We start from the raw sequence: 17,500 nt of genomic DNA on the forward strand, positions 1-17,500 counted from the left end.
GGGGTTCGCTCACCTGAATGAGGCGTGTGTGGGCTCCGCGGCCTTGGCTCCACGGAGGCTCTTATGAAGTGTTGCGTTTGATCGAAAGGGCGTGAGACTGAGTGATCATGTTTGTCTGTACGTGTGTATGTACGTAAGTGAGAGAGGTTCTGGCTGGATGACCGACTGGGTTGGCTGGATGGATGACTGGATGGTTAGCTTGCTGGCTGGCTGGCTGGATGGATGGATGGATGGATGGATGGACTGATGGATGGATGAAGGAATGAATGGATAATTGATTGACAGACAGACTCAACGACTGGCAATGAATGGCTCCCTTGGCTGGCTGACTGACTGACTCATTGATTTACCGAGTTACTGGTTGACTGAATGGATAACTGGAAGGCTGATTTACTGATTGATTTACTGACTGGAGTGCCTGGTTGGCTGACTAATAAAGTAAGTGACTGACTGACTGGAGGATTTGGTGGTCGACTGCCTGAATGGCTGGCTTGGTGACTGTCCTCCTCTTTCATCACCTATGTCTGTCTAAATTTTTTTTTTTTTCATACCATCTTTGCATCAAGAATACTCGTAGAACCAATTTCTCTCCCCTCTATTCACTCTCCCTCCCTCCCTTGGCCTTCCATTCACATTCCTTCACTTATTCATCCGCTACACTTCTTTGGTACACCTTTCTGCTTACTCATCTCGCTATGTTCACACGTGACAACCCACCACTTGTTCACGTAACTTTCCTTTCTCTCCTTTTACTTTCATTTCTCGGTAAAAAAAAAAGGCTATTGTAAACACCTCTTACCCTGTACTATGAAATTCTCTCTCTCTCTCTCTCTCTCTCTCTCTCTCTCTCTCTCTCTCTCTCTCTCTCTCTCTCTCTCTCTCTCTCGTCTCCATAGCTCTTCCAGGCGTCAGGTTACAATGAGCCGAGAGAAGAGGAAGTGGCATTCTCCTGTCTCTTGAGGATCCTGCCAATCAGCTCCACGTGTGAGGGCAAAGAGAGGCCGAGAGCCGCGGGGGACGCAAGAAGGTGGCAGCGCCCTCTATAATTAATACGGGGAGGAGACGAATTGAGGTAGCTCGGGGAGGAAGGAGGAAAATTAGTAGAGTGGAGAGTAGTGAGAGAGAGAGAGAGAGAGAGAGAGAGAGAGAGAGAGAGAGAGAGAGAGAGAGAGAGAGAGAGAGAGAGAGAGAGAGAGAGAGAGAGAGAGAGAGAGAGGTAAATTCAGAGGTGTTGCAAGGTAGAGCGGATGAAGACGAATTATGCTTGATTGACTAAGGGGAAGCTACGAGAGAGAGAGAGAGAGAGAGAGAGAGAGAGAGAGAGAGAGAGAGAGAGAGAGAGAGAGAGAGAGAGAGAGAGAGAGAGAGAGAGAAAGTCATACACAGAGAAACGAAAACAAGTCAACACACACCAAACAAAAATAGTGACACATAAATGCTCACACTCCATCAACATCGACATTACTAGGAAGAAACACACACACACACACACACACACACACACACACACACAGAAGGCATGGAACATCTACCCAAGTCACTCCTCTTGGAAAGAAAACGTAGAAAGAAAACGAAAACCACAACTCATCGACCTCTAACGGGCAAGCAACGCGAGACGGGAAGGAAGGTTCAAGGTGAGAGAGAAGGAGGCGGAGGCGGAGGAAGAGGCGTGCCACAGGGAGCGGGAGGAAGCGGCATGATAGGCTTGATGATGCCATTCAGATCCTAAGGGAGAGCGCCAAACCGACCATACGCAGGCAGGGAGAGTAGGATAAATAGCTGCTTTCAGAGTGAGATAAGAATTCCTTCGCCATGACCACACCAGGAAGGAAGAGGGAGAGGAAGTGGAGGCAGTTAAGGAAGGACTTAAAAGCGAAGGAAGGAAGGAAAGGAGTGAAAGGAGGAGAGGTGATCCAGGGGAATTAGAAAATGGAAGAAAGAGAAAGTGGAAAAGTGTAAGAGGATGGCAGAGGAAAAGTTGAGGTAGAAGGAATGAAAAGGAAAGAAAGAGGAAAAGTGAAAAATAGTTATACCTCATGAGAATACAAAAACAATTAAAAGAAGAGGGATAAGAGAAGAGATAGGGAGAGAGGATGGCAGAGGAAAAGTTGAGAAAGAAGGAATGGAAAGGAAAGAAGGTGGAAAAGAAATGAAAGAAGTAAATGTAAGTCAAGGGAATACGGAAATGGAAAGAGAGGGAGAAGAGGAAGAGGAAGGGAAAGGGTGAAGGAGTGGAGCAAGATAGTGTAGAGAGAGTAAAGTGCAGGAGGCAAGATTAAGTAAGAAAAAGTTACTAGAGTTACATAGTTACGGAACACAAAGACCATCTGACTCACTTACGCTAATCTATCCTCAAAACTTGCTGCACAGAGAAACTAATGGGATATATTAACTAACTCTCCTGCACATAGAGGCCCAGGATGATCTTAGCAACAGGAGAAAAGGGCAAAGGACAGGAATAAGCGGAGGTAACTAGTAAGTGGTGCCGACCTATGATGCGTGCTTAGGAAAGGGGAAAGGGGAAGGAAGAAAAGAAGAAGAAGAAGAAGAAGAAGAAGAAGAAGAAGAGGAGGAGGAGGAGGAGGAGGAGGAGGAGGAGGAGGAGGAGGAGGAGGAAGAAGAAAAAGAAGAAAAAGAAGAAGAAAAAAAAGAAGAAGAAGAAGAAGAACGAGGAGGAGGAGGAGGAGGAGGAGGAGGAGGAGGAGGAGGAGGAAAAGAAAGAAAAAAAAAGAAAAATTTTCAGAAAAAAAGAAAGAGAAAAAAATAAAGAAAATAAAGAAAAAAAGAGAAAAAAGAAAAAGGAAGGAAGAAGAAAAAAGAAAGAAGAAAATTATTATATTTTCGTACATAGATTCACAATAAACTTCCATTCCGTTATCTCTCATGCGTTCGTTTTCGATAAATCTTTAAAAAATGTTCGTTGCGTTTACTACAGTACCACATACCCCCATTACGAAACTTACGAGTACAAGTATCTTACCTGACCCGAGACACATATAAAGGGAAAATAAGGCTAGATTTTTTAAGCGTGTCTTCGAAGGGTTCATTGTGATCTTACCAAATGTTTCACAGCAAATGATTTAGGAATGTTCTAAGGGAAGAGTAAGGGACAAAGCTGCAGCAATCTGAGAGTTCTGATATTATGGTGTTAGCGCAGAAATACGAGCAGGAAAGGGGAAAAAGAGGAGGGAGAAGAGAAATAGAGTAGAAATGACAGAAGACAGGAAGACGGAAAGAATTTTGAATAAAAAATACAGAAACAAGGGAAGCCGGAAGGAAGGGAAAAGAAAAATAGGAGAAATGACAGGACGACATGAAGGGGCAGATAGGAAGAGGCGTGGAAATGAAACAGAAAACAAAGAGAAAACGGGAGGAAGGGGAATGAAAACGGAAAGGAAAATGAAACAGAACTAGAGTGAGGAGAGGAAAGAGGGTGAGAAGCGGAACAATTACGAAATCACAAGAAGGAAAAAGGCTTTTGGGAAACACTGAGGAAACTTTTAAAAGAAAAGAAGAATAAAAGTTTGTTTAATCTGCCTACAGTTCCCTCGTTTTATCTGAATCTTAATAACCACCAACTGCGCCGAGGAGACAATTAAGTGCAAACAACTTTATATTTTCAAAAAAAAAACATCACTATAAACACTATCATTTGTCGAAATTATTCTTTTATGCATCTTGACTATTTTTTGACATGAGCTTTCAAAGATTTTACGTTATTCCTCTTGCTCCTCCTCCTCCTCCTCTTCCTCCTCCTTCTCCTTCTCCTCCTCCTCCTCCTCCTCCTCCTCCTCCTGCTCCTCCTTCTCCACCACCACCACCACCACCACCTCCTCTTCCTTCTATTTCTCTTCCTACACGATCTCGTTAATATCATTCTTTGCCTTCATCACTCTCCTCCTCCTCCTCCTCCTCCTCCTCCTCCTCTTCCTCCACCTCCTCCTCCTCCTTCTCATACTCCTCCTCCTCCTCCTTCTCATACTCCGCATTATAGTCGACTTTTTATCACCTTTTCTCCTCCTCGTCCTCCACATTCTCCTCCTCCTCCTCCTGCTCACGAAGACCATCCACTCTCTCCTCCATCACCTTGCTCTCTTTCATCCTCTCTCCATCATCACCACCCCCATCACCACCATCACCACCTTCACACCACGCCACACCGCCACTCGTGAGCCACCCATCAGTATGCCACACCCGCGACAAGGCAACACGAAGGATACATACTGACGGCGACAACATCTCCCGATTGCTCCTTCGTCAGGCTGGTGCTCCCTCACGCCCGCTAAAACGAGGCGCCACGAAATTGGTGAAGAAAAGAGGAGAGGACGGGAAGTGACTGGCGGAAAGGCGCACAGCGTTCAGTACGTGACTGCTGCAGAAGGGAAGGTGGATGCTGTGTGACATTGTGGATGGATGGCGTAGGCGCGAATGGGCACAGGGTGTCGGAAATGTTTTGAAAATGCTGGGGGAAAAAATTAAGTTTAAGGCAAAAGGAAAGGATTAGATTCTGTGTGAAAAATGTCGATTGACGAAATATGGCTGAAAGACTAAAAAAAAAATATCTAAGCAGGAATGGAAAAAAGAAAAAAAAAAGTAAGTGTCCCGCAGAAAGTAAAGTGGATAAATTATAAAGGGTATAAGTTAACGAATTCTGAAAACTAGTAACAGTCTCTTTTTATTCATGTGAATGTGTCAAGTAAGTAGAAATTTAAAGCTTAAGGGAGAAAAGAAAAAAGGTGGATGTATGGATGACCGTATCAGTAGATGGAAGCTCCGAATAGTTACTAGGATCGGTGAGGAGGAACATGAAGTGGTATGTGACTGAATAGATGCAAAAGCAAGTCAAACCAAAAGAGAAGACAGGTGGATGGATCAATGATGCTGTGTAAGTGAATGACGGAAGTGAAAGAGGAATGAGTCAGGATCACTGATGGTAGAGAGGCAATGAAACATTACTGAACCAGCAAAACACCTTGTTAGGTAATGAACGAGCGTCACTACACATCCTGTACGGAACACCCACCAAAAGCATTTAGGTGCCTTGTCAGACAACTAATAACTTCAATTCACTAATGCTCAATTTTTTTCAAATCGATAGCATATTTAATGCCGAGTCTAATGGCACTTGTCCGGTTTCACTAAGGTCACTTTAAGAAGCAAAAAATCCCTGAATACTGATTGCATCTTTACTGAATCATTTGTAACAAATTTACAATTGGTCACAGGATGCTTTTTGTGGTTTCACTTTGAAAAAAATGCAAAATAGAAAATGCGAATTTCTTAAAAACTTTTTTTTTATGTAGGAAGAACACCGGCCAAGGGCAACAAAAATCCAATAAAAAAAATAAAAAAAAAAGGCCCACTGAAATGCAGGTTCCCGAATAGGGTCCACAGCGGCAGTCAAAATTTGAAAGATAAGTGTCTTGAAACCTCCCTTTTAAAAGAATTCAAGTCATAGGAAGATGGAAATACAGAAGCAGCCACGGAGTTCCAGAGTTTACCAGAGAAAGGGATGAATGATTGAGAATACTGGTTAACTCTTGCATTAGAGAGGTGGACAGAATAGGAGTGAGAGAAAGAACAAAGTCTTGTGCAGCGAGGCCGCGGGAAGGAAGGGAGGCATACAGTTAGCAAAATCAGAAGAGCAGTTAGCATGAAAATAGCGGCAAAGGATAGCAAGAGATCCAACATTTCGTCGATGTGAAAGAGGCTGAAGGCAGTCAGTTAGAGCAGTGGTTCTCAAACTATGGGTCGCGACCCAAAGTTGGGTCGCGAGATCAATTTTGATGGGTCGCAGGGACACAGGAACATTATCATGCTTTCAGTGTTTCAGTGTATTTCAGTTACTTAATTGAATTATTCTTCTTTAACCACAAATTACTTTTGTTATGTATGTTCATCTTCCCCCCACCTCCCTCCTCATGGGCCCCCACGTAATGGTGTGTCTGACTGCCGTACACAAGCTGTACACATTATTTATTTATTTTTTTCCAAAATAAAGTGTATATATCATTGTACATTTTCTTTCTCTTTACTTTACTCTGGGTCGCGAAGGAATGAAATGTTCCAAATAGGGTCGCTCATGAAAAAGTTTGAGAACCACTGAGTTAGAGGAGAGGAGTTGATGAGACGAAAAGCTTTTGATTCCACCCTGACTAGAAGAGCGATATGAGTGGAACTCCCAGAAATGTGAAGCATACTCCATACATGGACGGATAAGGCCCCTGTACCGAGTTAGCAGCTGGAAGGGTGAGAAAAACTGGCGGAGACGTATCAGAAGACCTAACTTCATAAAAGTTGTTTTAGCTAGAGACGAGATGTGAGGTCTCCAGTTTAGATTATTATTAAAGGACAGACCAAGGGTGTTCAGTGTAAAAGAGGGGGACAGCTGAGTGTCATTGAAGAAGAGGAGATAGCTGTCTGGAAGGTTGTGTCGAGTTGATAGATGGAGGAATTGAGTTTTTAAGACATTGAACAATACTGTGGCTTCCCTGCGTGAATTGTTGGACTGGTTGGACATCGACGAGAAGACGTGAAAAGTGCATGGTGGTATCATCAGCGTAGGAGTGGATAGAACAAGAAGTCTCATTCTGAAGATCATTGATGAATAATAGGAAGAGAGTGAGTGACAGGACAGAACCCTGAGGAACACCACTGTTAATAGATTTAAGAGAAGAACAATGACCATCTACCACAGCAGCAACAGAATAGTCAGAAAGGAAACTTGAGATGAAGTTACAGAGAAAAGGATAGAGGCCGTATGAGGGCAGTTTGGAAATCAAATCTTTGTGCCAGACTCTGTCAAAAGTTTTTGATATATCTAAGGCAACAGAAAAAGTTTCACCAAAATCTCTAAAAGAGGATGACCGAAACTCAGTAAGAAAACCGAGATCACCAGTAGAGCGGCCTTGACGGAACCCATACTGGCAATAAGATAGAAGGTTGTAAAGTGATAGATGTTTAAGAATCTTCCTGTTGAGGATAGATTCAAAAACCTTAGATAGGCAGGAAATTAAAGCAATAGGACGATAGTTTGAGGGATTAGAACGGTCACCCTTTTTAGGAACAGGCTGAATATAGGCAAATTTCCAGCAAGAAGGAAAGGTAGATGTTGACAGACAGTTGAAAAAGTTTGACTTGGCAAGGTACAAGCACAGAGGCGCAGTTTCGGAGAACAATAGGAGGGACCCCATCAGGTCCATAAGCCTTCCGAAGGTTTAGGCCAGCGAGGGCATGGAAAACATCATTGCGAAAAATTTAATAGGTACCATGAAGTAGTCAGAGGGTGAAGAAGGAAGAACAAGCCCTGAATCATCCAAGATAGAGTTTTTAGCAAATATTTGAGCGAAGAGTTCTGCTTCAGAAACAGATGTGATAGCAGTGGTGCCCTCTGGTTGAAATAAAGGAGGGAAAGAAGAAGAAACAAAGTTATTAAGAGATGTTTTTGGCTAGATGCCAGAAGTTACAAGGAGAGTTAGATCTTGAAAGATTTTGACTCTTTTTCTTAATAAAAAGAATTTTTAGCTAGTTGGAGAACAGACTTGGCATGGTTCCAGGCAAAAATATAAAGTGCATGAGATTCTGGTGATGGAAGGCTCAAGTACCTTTTGTAGGCCACCTCTCTATCATGTATACCACGAGAACAGGCTGTGTTAAACTAAGGTTTGGAAGGTTTAGGTCAAGAAAAAGAGTGAGGAATGTACGCCTCCATGCCAGACACTATCACCTCTGTTATGAGCTCGTCACACAAAGACGGGTCTCTGACACGGAAGCAGTAATCATTCCAAGGAAAATCAGCAAAATACCTCCTTAAGTCCCCCCAACCAGCAGACAACCAGCAGAGTTGAAACGCCAGAGGCACCTTCGCTTAGAGGGATCCTGAGGAGGGAATGGAGCGATAGGACAAGATACAGATATGAGATTGTGATCGGAGTAGCCCAACGGAGAAGATAAGCAGAAGGATTAGAGGTTAGGAAAAGGTAAAAAAAAGTTGGGTGTATCTCCAAGATGGTCAGGAATACATGTAGGGTGCTCTTCTAGACAGGGTGGAATCAAAAGCTTTTCGTCTCATCAACTCCTCTCCTCTAACTGACTGTCTTCAGCCTCTCTCTCACCGCCACAAATGCTGCATATCTAGTTGTCTTCTACCGCTATTTTCATGCTAACTGCTCTTCTGATCTTGCTAACTGCATGCCTCCCCTCCTTCCGCGGCCTCGCTGCACAAGACTTTCTTCTTTCTCTCACCCCTATTCTGTCCACCTCTCTAACGCAAGAGTTAACCAGTATTCTCAATCATTCATCCCTTTCTCCGATAAACTCTGGAACTCCCTGCCTGCTTCTGTATTTCCACCTTCCTATAACTTGAATTCCTTCAAGAGGGAGGTTTCAAGACACTTATTCATCAATTTTTGACCACTGCTCTGACCCTTTTATGGGACTGGCATTTCAGTGGGCATATTTTTTTATTGGATTTTTGTTGCCCTTGGCCAGGGTCCTTCCTACATTAAAAAAAAAAAAAAAACAATTGCTCTAGGTCGTGGAGGATAGCAAAGTTAAAGGTTAATTCACCAGGATGGTCAGTGAAGGACCGGAAAGTTTGAAGACATCCAGCATAACGTTGAACTTAAACTCCCCATAACTCAAAACTCTGCGTGAGACGAAGCTCTGTTCTCTACATCATTTCATAGACCATTTCATTCTGCGTTTAATGGCACGTCTCCACCTCGCTGAGACAAAATATAGAGGATTCAAATTACAATAAACTGAACCCATCTTTTCATTTATTTTTATTTTTCTTATCTTATGATCTTATGTATGATCTGAAGGAATCTGAATTTCGCAAGTAAACATTGCTAACCCATATTACTTACTAAATTCCAGCTTCAATGGTTTATTAGTTCATGAGTTGCGTTGAGACGCAACTCATGAACATGTCAGATATGACATGTTCACTTATATTCACACGAAGGGCACGTGGCACATACCAAGTTTCAACAAAATTGGTAGTGTACTGAGAATCCATAATAATGTGAAACAGCCTTTCCCTTTATACAAACTGCGCATCAGCTACAACAGCAGAAGCAATGGAACCTATACCATATGAAACTGAAGAAATTATTTGAGTTTTTGTTACGATCGGCCACGTGGTTCCGGAAATATAAGCTTGTGGATAAAGTAGCTGGTGGGCCGCGCCGAGCCGGACAGCTAACATGCAAGATCAATATACAAGTAATAATCCAGAAAACAAAATAAAAAGAACAAAATTGCTAAATAAAAGAATAAAAAAAGTAGCAGTTTAACACGTATGAGGATACCACACCAACAGAAAGACGAAAATATAAATAAGAGTAACACAACGCACAAAAGGTAATCATGAAAACAATACACAAAGGAATATATAGTAAAAAAAGAATAAAGGGAAACAAAGAACATGAACAAGAATAATATGAAATGCGAAACGTAAGATGTGTATGAGCGAGCAGCGATTATCAAAGAAAAGTAGGAAACAATACGACTATCACAGAGACAAAAGCAGCTGAAGACTAAAGAGTATGAATTTGCTACAGACAAAAATCATAACCAAGTAAATAAGAAGTAAGAAACTACATACCTAAAATAAAATAAACGAGCGCAGTTAAAATTAGAGGTTATCAGAAAAAAAAAATTGCTATCACGTACATCCATAACAGATAAAAAAATTTGTGAAAATGAAAGTAATGGGATTTCCTGCCATCAAAATGACCACCAATCAGAAAAAAATAAATTAACTAATAAATAAAATAAATGCATTAATAAATAAGTGAGATAAAACGTAGAAATCAATACCAAAAAGTATTATCATAACTGTTACAAATAAAATGTGGTAAATAAAATAATAATAATAATAATAATAAGAAGAAGAAGAAGAAGAAGAAGAAGAAGAAGAAGAAGAAGAAGAAGAAGAAGAAGAAGAAGAAGAAGAAGAAGAAGAAGAAGAAGAAGAAGAAGAAGAAGAATAAGAAGAAGAAGAAGAAGAAGAAGAAGAAGAAGAAGAAGAAGAAGAAGAAGAAGAAGAAGAAGAAGAAGAAGAAGAAGAAGAAGAAGAAGAAGAAGAAGAAGAAGAAGAAGAAGAAGAAGAAGAAGAAGAAGAAGAAGAAGAAGAAGAAGAAGAAGAAGAAGAAGAAGAAGAAGAAGAAGAAGAAGAAGAAGAAGAAGAAGAAAAAAAAGAAGAAAAAAAAAAGAAGAAAAAAATCTAAACAATAGGTAAGAAAGAGAAAAGAACAACAACAACAAGAGAAACAAGAAAAATCGCTAACCTTAAAAAAAATCACTGTAAAAAAAAAAGCAAATAATAACGCAATACGAACTTAATCAAACTAAACATAACCTAACCTGACGTACGTAAAAAAAATAATAAAAGACAGGGAAAAAAAATCACTATCATCACTACAAATCCCTCAGAGATGAAAATAAAAAAAAAAAAAAATTGAAAGAACAGAAAACTACCCTCAAGGTCACCCATTTAAAAAGAAAACAAAAGAAAAAATACATACCTAGGCATCAGGAAAAGCAAAGCAAACACTGCACCCATCAAAATCAATGCGGCAAATGTGGTTACACCTAATATTCCAGAACTTGCAGCCATAAATTCGCCACCAATGAAAAAAAGAAAAGAAAATAAGAGCAATGCATAAACAGGGAGGAGGCATTTGCATCGTGATTGGAGGGACGGAAACAAACGAGCGGGGAAGCAAAATGGTGACTGGTGGAGCTGCGGAGAGGGAAAGCAAACATGTAAACGAAGATTTGGAGCAGAAAAATTCGTGAGAATACCAAGAGAGGGGAGAGGAGGAGGAGGAGGTGGTGGTGGTGCTGGTGGTGCTAGTGGTGGTGATGGAGAAAAAGAAGAAGGAAGAAGAAAAATGAAGAAGAAGAAGAAGAAGAAGAAGAAGAAGAAGAAGAAGAAGAAGAAGAAGAAGAAGAAGAAAAGCAAGAATAATGAGAACAAGAACAAGAATAAGAACAAAAAGACAAAAAGAAAGAAAAGGATGAAGAAAAGAGAAGAAAAACAAAGAAAGATGAGAAGGAAGAAAGAGAAGAAGAAGAAGAGAAAAAAGATGAAAAGAGATAGAAGGAGAAAAAGAAAAGAAGAAAAGACAAAATAAAAGAAAAAGATGAAGAAGAGAAGAAGAAGAAGAAGAAGAAGAAGAAGAAGAAGAAGAAGAAGAAGAAGAAGAAGAAGAAGAAGAAGAAGAAGAAGAAGAAGAAGAAGAAGAAGAAGAAAGAAAAGGACAAAGAAGAAAAAGAAGAATAAAAGAGATAAGAAAGAGAAGAAGAAGAAGAAGAAGAAGAAAAAGAAGAAGAAGAAGAAGAAGAAGAAGAAGAAGAAGAAGAAGAAGAAGAAGAAGAAGAAGAAGAAGAAGAAGAAGAAAGAAAAAAAGAAAGAAAAAAGAAGAAAGAGAAAAGATAAAGAAGAAAAAAGAAAGAGAAGAAGAAGAAGAAGAAGAAGAAGAAGAAGAAGAAGAAGAAGAAGAAGAAGAAGAAGAAGAAGAAGAAGAAGAAGAAGAAGAAGAAGAAGAAGAAGAAGAAGAAGAAGAAGAACAAGAAACAGAAGAAGAAGAACAAGAAGAACAAGAACAAGAAGAACAAGAAGAAAAGAAAAAGAAAGAAGAAGAAGAAAAGAAAAAGAAAGAAGAAGAAGAAGAAGAAGAAGAAGAAGAAGAAGAAGAAGAAGAAGAAGAAGAAGAAGAAGAAGAAGAAGAAGAAAGAAAAAGGTGAAGAAGGAAAAAAGAAGAAAAAAGAGAGAAGAAAGAGAGGAGGAGAAGAAGAAGAACAAGAACAAGAACAAGAACAAGAACAAGAACAAGAACAAGAAGGGGAAAAGATGAAGAAGAAAAAGAAAGAGAAGAAGGAGAAGAAGTAAAAAAGAAAAAGAGAAAAGAAAGAGAAAAGAAGAAAAAGAAAGAGAGGAAGAAGAAAAAAAAAAGAGAAGAGGAAGAAGGTGAAAAGAAAAGAAGAAGAGGGAGAAGGAAAAAAAGAAGAAAAAGAGAAAAGAAAGAAAAAGATGAAGAAAAAAGAAAGAAGAAAAAAGAGAGAAGGAAAAAAGCAAGAAAAAGGTAGTACTAGTAGTAGTAGTAGTAGTAGTAGTAGTAGTAGTAGTAGTAGTAGTAGTAGTAGTAGTAGTAGTAGAAGGAGGAGGAGGAGGAGGAGGAGGAATACAAAGGAATACAAAGGAATACAAAGGAAAGCCAAACAGCAACAGACCTTTTGGTCCTTGCAAGGCTGTTTGGTAACTACTTCTAACTAGCTACAGGGAAGAGAGACAGGACAGCATAGCAGAAGGCTCCTCCCCACCCACCACTCCCTCCAGCTTGTGCTGGCATGGAAATAGTTGGGAAAAGTACCATGCAGTATGGAAAAACTGACATGGAAATTTTCATAGGAAAGGATGAAAGGAAGTTCTACTATTCACCCTACGGTGAACTCTATACGCCTATCTGAAAGTTAATACAAGTTATATTAAAACTGGTGTCTGTAGAATAAGAGTTTATTAGTGAAATTAGTAATTATTCGGACAAGAAGAGAGCTTGTTGGGGATTTGCTTTTAAATATTTGTCTATTTTATTTTTGAATGATTCAATAGTATTGCTGTTCACAATTTCTGCAGGAAGTTTATTCCATATATTTACTATACGATTAAACAAAAAATGTTTTGCCTCGTGGGATTTAAAACGTTTGGGTATAATCTTGAATCCATTATTTTTTGTTAGGTTAGAATGATCAATGGTAAAATATTTATTTGCATCAATGTTACTATATCCTTTGGAAATTTTGAACACTTCAATTAGGTCTCCTCTTAGGAGGAGGAGGAGGAGGAGGAGGAGGAGGAGGAGGAGGAGGAGGAGGAGGAGGAGGAGGAGGAGGAGGAGGAGGAGGAGGAGGAGGAGGAGGAGGAGGAGAAGGAGGAGGAGGAGCAGCAGCAACAACAACAACAACAACAACAACAAAAGTAGGAGTAGAACAACAAGAACAATAAGAACAAGAAAGGAGGAGGAGAAGAGAAACAAAAGAGTAGATGACAGGAGCAAAAGAAAGGTGATAATACGAAGAGAGAGATATACTTCAAGAGAATGCAAGAAAGAGGATGAAGGAGAGATAAGCGAGAGAAAGGGAGGAAAAAATCGAGGGAAAGGAAATGAGGTGAAGGAAATGTGAAGACCGTGAAGAGATGAAAAGGAGAGAGAGAGAGAGAGAGAGAGAGAGAGAGAGAGAGAGAGAGAGAGAGAGAGAGAGAGAGAGAGAGAGAGAGAGAGAGAGAGAGAGAGAGAGAGAGAGGAGAATAAAAAGCGGAAGAGAAAGAGGAAATAAGCGAAAGAGTAAAAGTTCGTAAGAAGGGGAAGAGAAAAGAGAAATGGGACAAGAGAAGAGAGAAAAAGAAAACCAGGTGAAGAAAATTGTATTAATCCCAGAAGAAGGAAAACAAGAGCAAGAACAACAACAACAAGAATAAGAACGAGAAGAAAAAGAAAGAAAAAAGAGAGGAACAACAACAACAACAACAACACCAACAACAACAACAACAACAACAACAACAGCAAAGAAAAAGAAGACGAAAAGAATAAAAAAAGAAAGAAAAGAAACACCGATAAAGAACACAAATACTAAGTGAATTTTTGGGCCTATAACGGCAGTATTCATTGAGCCACACTACTACTACTACTACTACTACTACTACTACTACTACTAAAGTATTTGGGCGCGGTAACAGAATAGAGTAGGAGAACCAGAGATGGAAGGGAACAAGAACTAAAGGTAGTGAGCTAAAGCAGGAGGGTGTACTGCAACTCACAAGGAAGATGAACAGAAGGAAAGTTGATCGCTCCATTTATCTTTTTAACTCAAGAGAAGACTTCCCTTTGCCTATTAAACTCCAGCACACGTCCTTTCCTCCCTCCCTCCCTCCCTTCCTCTCTCCCCCTCTCTCTCTCTCTCTCTCTCTCTCTCTCTCTCTCTCTCTCTCTCTCTCTCTCCCCCTTCTGTGCCTTCTTCCCTCACTCACTCCTTCCCTACCTCATTTATTTTTTCATCTTTCCTTTTCTCTCTTCCCCTTCACTTGTTTCCTACTTTCCCCCTTCCTACATCCTACTTTTCCCCTATCTTCTCTGTCCCTCAACCCCTCCGTCTTTCTCCTCCATCTCTCCAACTCTCTCTCTCTCTCTCTCTCTCTCTCTCTCTCTCTCTCTCTCTCTCTCTCTCTCTCTCTCTCTCTCTCTCTCTCTCTCTCTCTGTAACCACACATAAACACACACACACACACACACACACACACACACACACACACACACACACACACACACACACACTGATACACACCAAAAATGACGTAAATAAGATTAGATATCTTCATTTTCAAACCACTTTGCTTTAAAATTTTCAGTAAAGACCAATTTGCCAGCGTCTCCTTACCTACTTTTTCTTTACTTTATATCTATTGGCGCGCTCCTCTTAAGTGCGAAGGATTCACTTTTATGAGATCCTGCAAGACTCCCGAGAGATGCTAAGGTCGTGACAGGAATTCGTTAAGTTTTATCCGTAAGCGAATCAAACTCCAGATATTGAGTTTCTCGTTGCATTTAAGTTTTTGTAAGGAAGCTTCAAGTGGCGCAACATCTGTGAGGGAGAAGCGAGTTGACAATTTAAGGGAGGACACCGAGTAATCTAAGGCAGGGAACACATCAGGCTGAGATCCCTTCCTTAAAGTAAGTAGTCCAGACACGCCTTGCATCATTGTGGGCCCATACATTCAGAGGATGGGTTCTCAGTCCCCTCACTCTGCCTGTTCTAGTTGCCTGTTACAATGCGCTTCACGTATTGCGGCAGAACGGGAGACTGAGTTATGCTGCCTTCCATATCATAGAGGGAACACTTTTCATACACTTACAGATACCAATTTTACTTGATAATTACATACGTATATAAGTAAACACTAACTATACTGAAAAACTGTTATGAGACAAAAAGTCGTCCCTTTCAGTTAACTACTTCTAGTCCCTTATACTGTTGATGATAGTATGGCACCTGTTATTTTATTTAACTAGTATGTTAGTATGACACTTGTTACCTTATTGTATGACAGTATGGCATCTGCTACTTCATTTAAATAATATGACAGTATGACACTCGTTACTTTATTCAAGTGATCAGAGGCAATTTTAGTAAGAAAAATAAAACCACAGGTACTAAAAGATTAACTACTCAGTCGCTACATCTGACGCCAAAGGTGTTTTTCGAAATTATGTTCTAAACCCACAAAAAACAATTTTCTTAAACTTTGGGGGAATGGTCATAGCCGACAATGTGTTAAGATAATCATTCTCTTCAGCAGACGGCTTCCTTTTAAAAATTACTTTTAAGAGATGCATACTTTTTGTTGACTAAGTGCCTAAAGGTATTATCGTCTTCCTTAAGAAATAAACTTTTCAATCATTACTGGCGTCCCAAGTAACCCAGTCTTCACTACGCGTCGTCACCTTTAAAAAAAAATACTTTTCAGATATTTTGTTTTTATGTGGGGAAGATCCTTAATACCTGAGAGTCTTTCCACCACCTTTAGGAAAATTACTTCAAAGACATTTTTGACACCCAAGCAACCCAGTCTCCACTGCAGCAGGTCTTCTCCTTTAAGAAACTACATTTTCAGATACTTTTTAGGCACCCAGGTACTCAAGAGTTTTCTCACCTCTTTTAGGAAAATTATTTTAAACACACACACCTGCCCAAGTGACCCAGTCTCTCTTACAGCACTTCGTACCCTTTAAGAAAATAACTTTTTAGAAACTTTTTACGTGGTTTCTTAATACTAAAATCCTTTCACCTCCTTTTAAAACTTATTTTTAAACACACTTCTGCTTAAGTAACCCAGCCTTCCCTACAGCAGCTCGTCTCCTTTAACAAAACAACGTAATTTTTATTTTTTTTTTTTTTTTTGCGGAGGGGCAGATAAACACATGAGTCTTCCCACCCCCTTTAAAATTTACTTTAAACACATTTCTGCCCAAGTAACCTAGTCTTCTCTACAGCAGCTGGTCTCCTTTCACAAAACTACCTTTTAAGATACTTTCACGCCCCAAGTAACCCAGTTTTCTCTTTCTGCAGGCGGATCGCACCAGCCAGAGCACCAGACCTTGAACTGTCTTCTGGCCAAGCAGCTTTGTGAGGAAGACTCCAACTGTTCCGCCATCCTCAAGGTTATTCCCACTCTCTGCGGGCCGGAGCTAGGTGAGTGCGCTTATAGTGGTTCTCTCTCTCTCTCTCTCTCTCTCTCTCTCTCTCTCTCTCTCTCTCTCTCTCTCTCTCTCTCTCTCCTCTCTCTCTCTCTCTTTCTCTCTCTCTCTCTCATTTCATATATTATCTTAGCCTTCCTCTTTCTATCCAGTCATGCATTTTGTACTTCCTTTTTTTTTTTTTACACCCTTACTTTCCTCCCCATCCCTTAAGCGATTGTGAAGTTTCTCTCTCTCTCTCTCTCTCTCTCTCTCTCTCTCTCTCTCTCTCTCTCTCTCTCTCTCTCTCTCTCTCTCTCTCTAAGCCCCAGCGTGTATACCACAGGTCCAAGAACCATTTTGTGTCTCGTGAGCGGAACCTGTGCACCTTAGCGTCAGTTTTACACACCCTGCCACGCCTTTCCCGTTATTTCCATCAGAGCAGGCAACCACTTTCCCTCCCTGCCACTCTGCTGTCACCCTCATACCCTCTCTTGTCGGCGCCAATCATCCTTTCTCTTTTGTCTCTCACACGTTCACTGCCTCACATTCCGCCCTTGCCCTCCAACACACACACACACACACACACACACACACACACACACACACACACACGCACACACACACAAAAACAAACACACACACACACACACACACACACACACACACACACACACACACACACAGAGAGAGAGAGAGAGAGAGAGAGAGAGAGAGAGAGAGAGAGAGAGAGAGAGAGAGAGAGAGAGAGAGAGAGAGAGAGAGAGAGAGAGAGAGAGAGAGAGAGAGAGAGAGAGAGGGAGGCCAGCTCGTAAACGCACACATCCGCCCTGTTTTCATACTCTTTCTCTCTTTTTCCCTCCTCCTCCACAAGATAATTTTTTTCTTTTCCTCTTTTTTGTTGACAGGAATACGCGAGTCGATCTCTTGGATCTCTTGCTGCCTTTTGCCACCTCAGCTACACTTGCGTTAGGTTAGGTTGGACTAGGTTTGGCTATGCTGCCCTGGACTAGGTTAGGTTAGGTTAGGATTAGAAAAGGAAGTTAGGTTAGTAAGTTTGGTAAGGAAGCCGGTTAATGAGCTAGTAGTCGTAGTAGTAGTAGTAGTAGTAGTAGTAGTAGTGGTGGCGGTGGTGGTGATGGTGGTGGTGGTGGTGGTAGGTGGTGGATGTAGAAATTGTAGTAGTAAAAGTAGTAGTGATAGCAACACCTAGTAGTAGAAGTAGTGGTAACAGTAGCAGTAGTAGTAGTAGTAGTATA

The 17,500-nt window shown here is 40.7% G+C and overlaps 2 protein-coding genes across 2 annotated transcripts in view; both read left to right on the forward strand.

The window, feature by feature from the left end:
- Positions 1-17,500, forward strand: part of LOC135088882 (uncharacterized) — a 135,216-nt gene that overhangs the window by 84,958 nt on the left and 32,758 nt on the right. Inside the window, exon 4 of the mRNA XM_063983944.1 lies at positions 16,135-16,257. Coding sequence (XP_063840014.1) covers positions 16,135-16,257 — 123 coding nt within the window. The remainder of the gene's footprint in view (positions 1-16,134; positions 16,258-17,500) is intronic.
- LOC135088911 (DNA ligase 1-like) lies at positions 9,883-13,895 on the forward strand (the record flags this gene model as incomplete). The annotated part of the gene is given in 5 exon segments (XM_063983971.1): positions 9,883-10,242; positions 11,468-11,753; positions 12,064-12,095; positions 12,918-12,988; positions 13,517-13,895. Coding segments are annotated over 5 exon segments (834 nt in total), but the record flags the coding sequence as incomplete, so codon positions are not given.

This window comes from Scylla paramamosain, chromosome 32 (assembly GCF_035594125.1).
Source record: "Scylla paramamosain isolate STU-SP2022 chromosome 32, ASM3559412v1, whole genome shotgun sequence".
Lineage (NCBI taxonomy): Eukaryota > Metazoa > Arthropoda > Malacostraca > Decapoda > Portunidae > Scylla > Scylla paramamosain.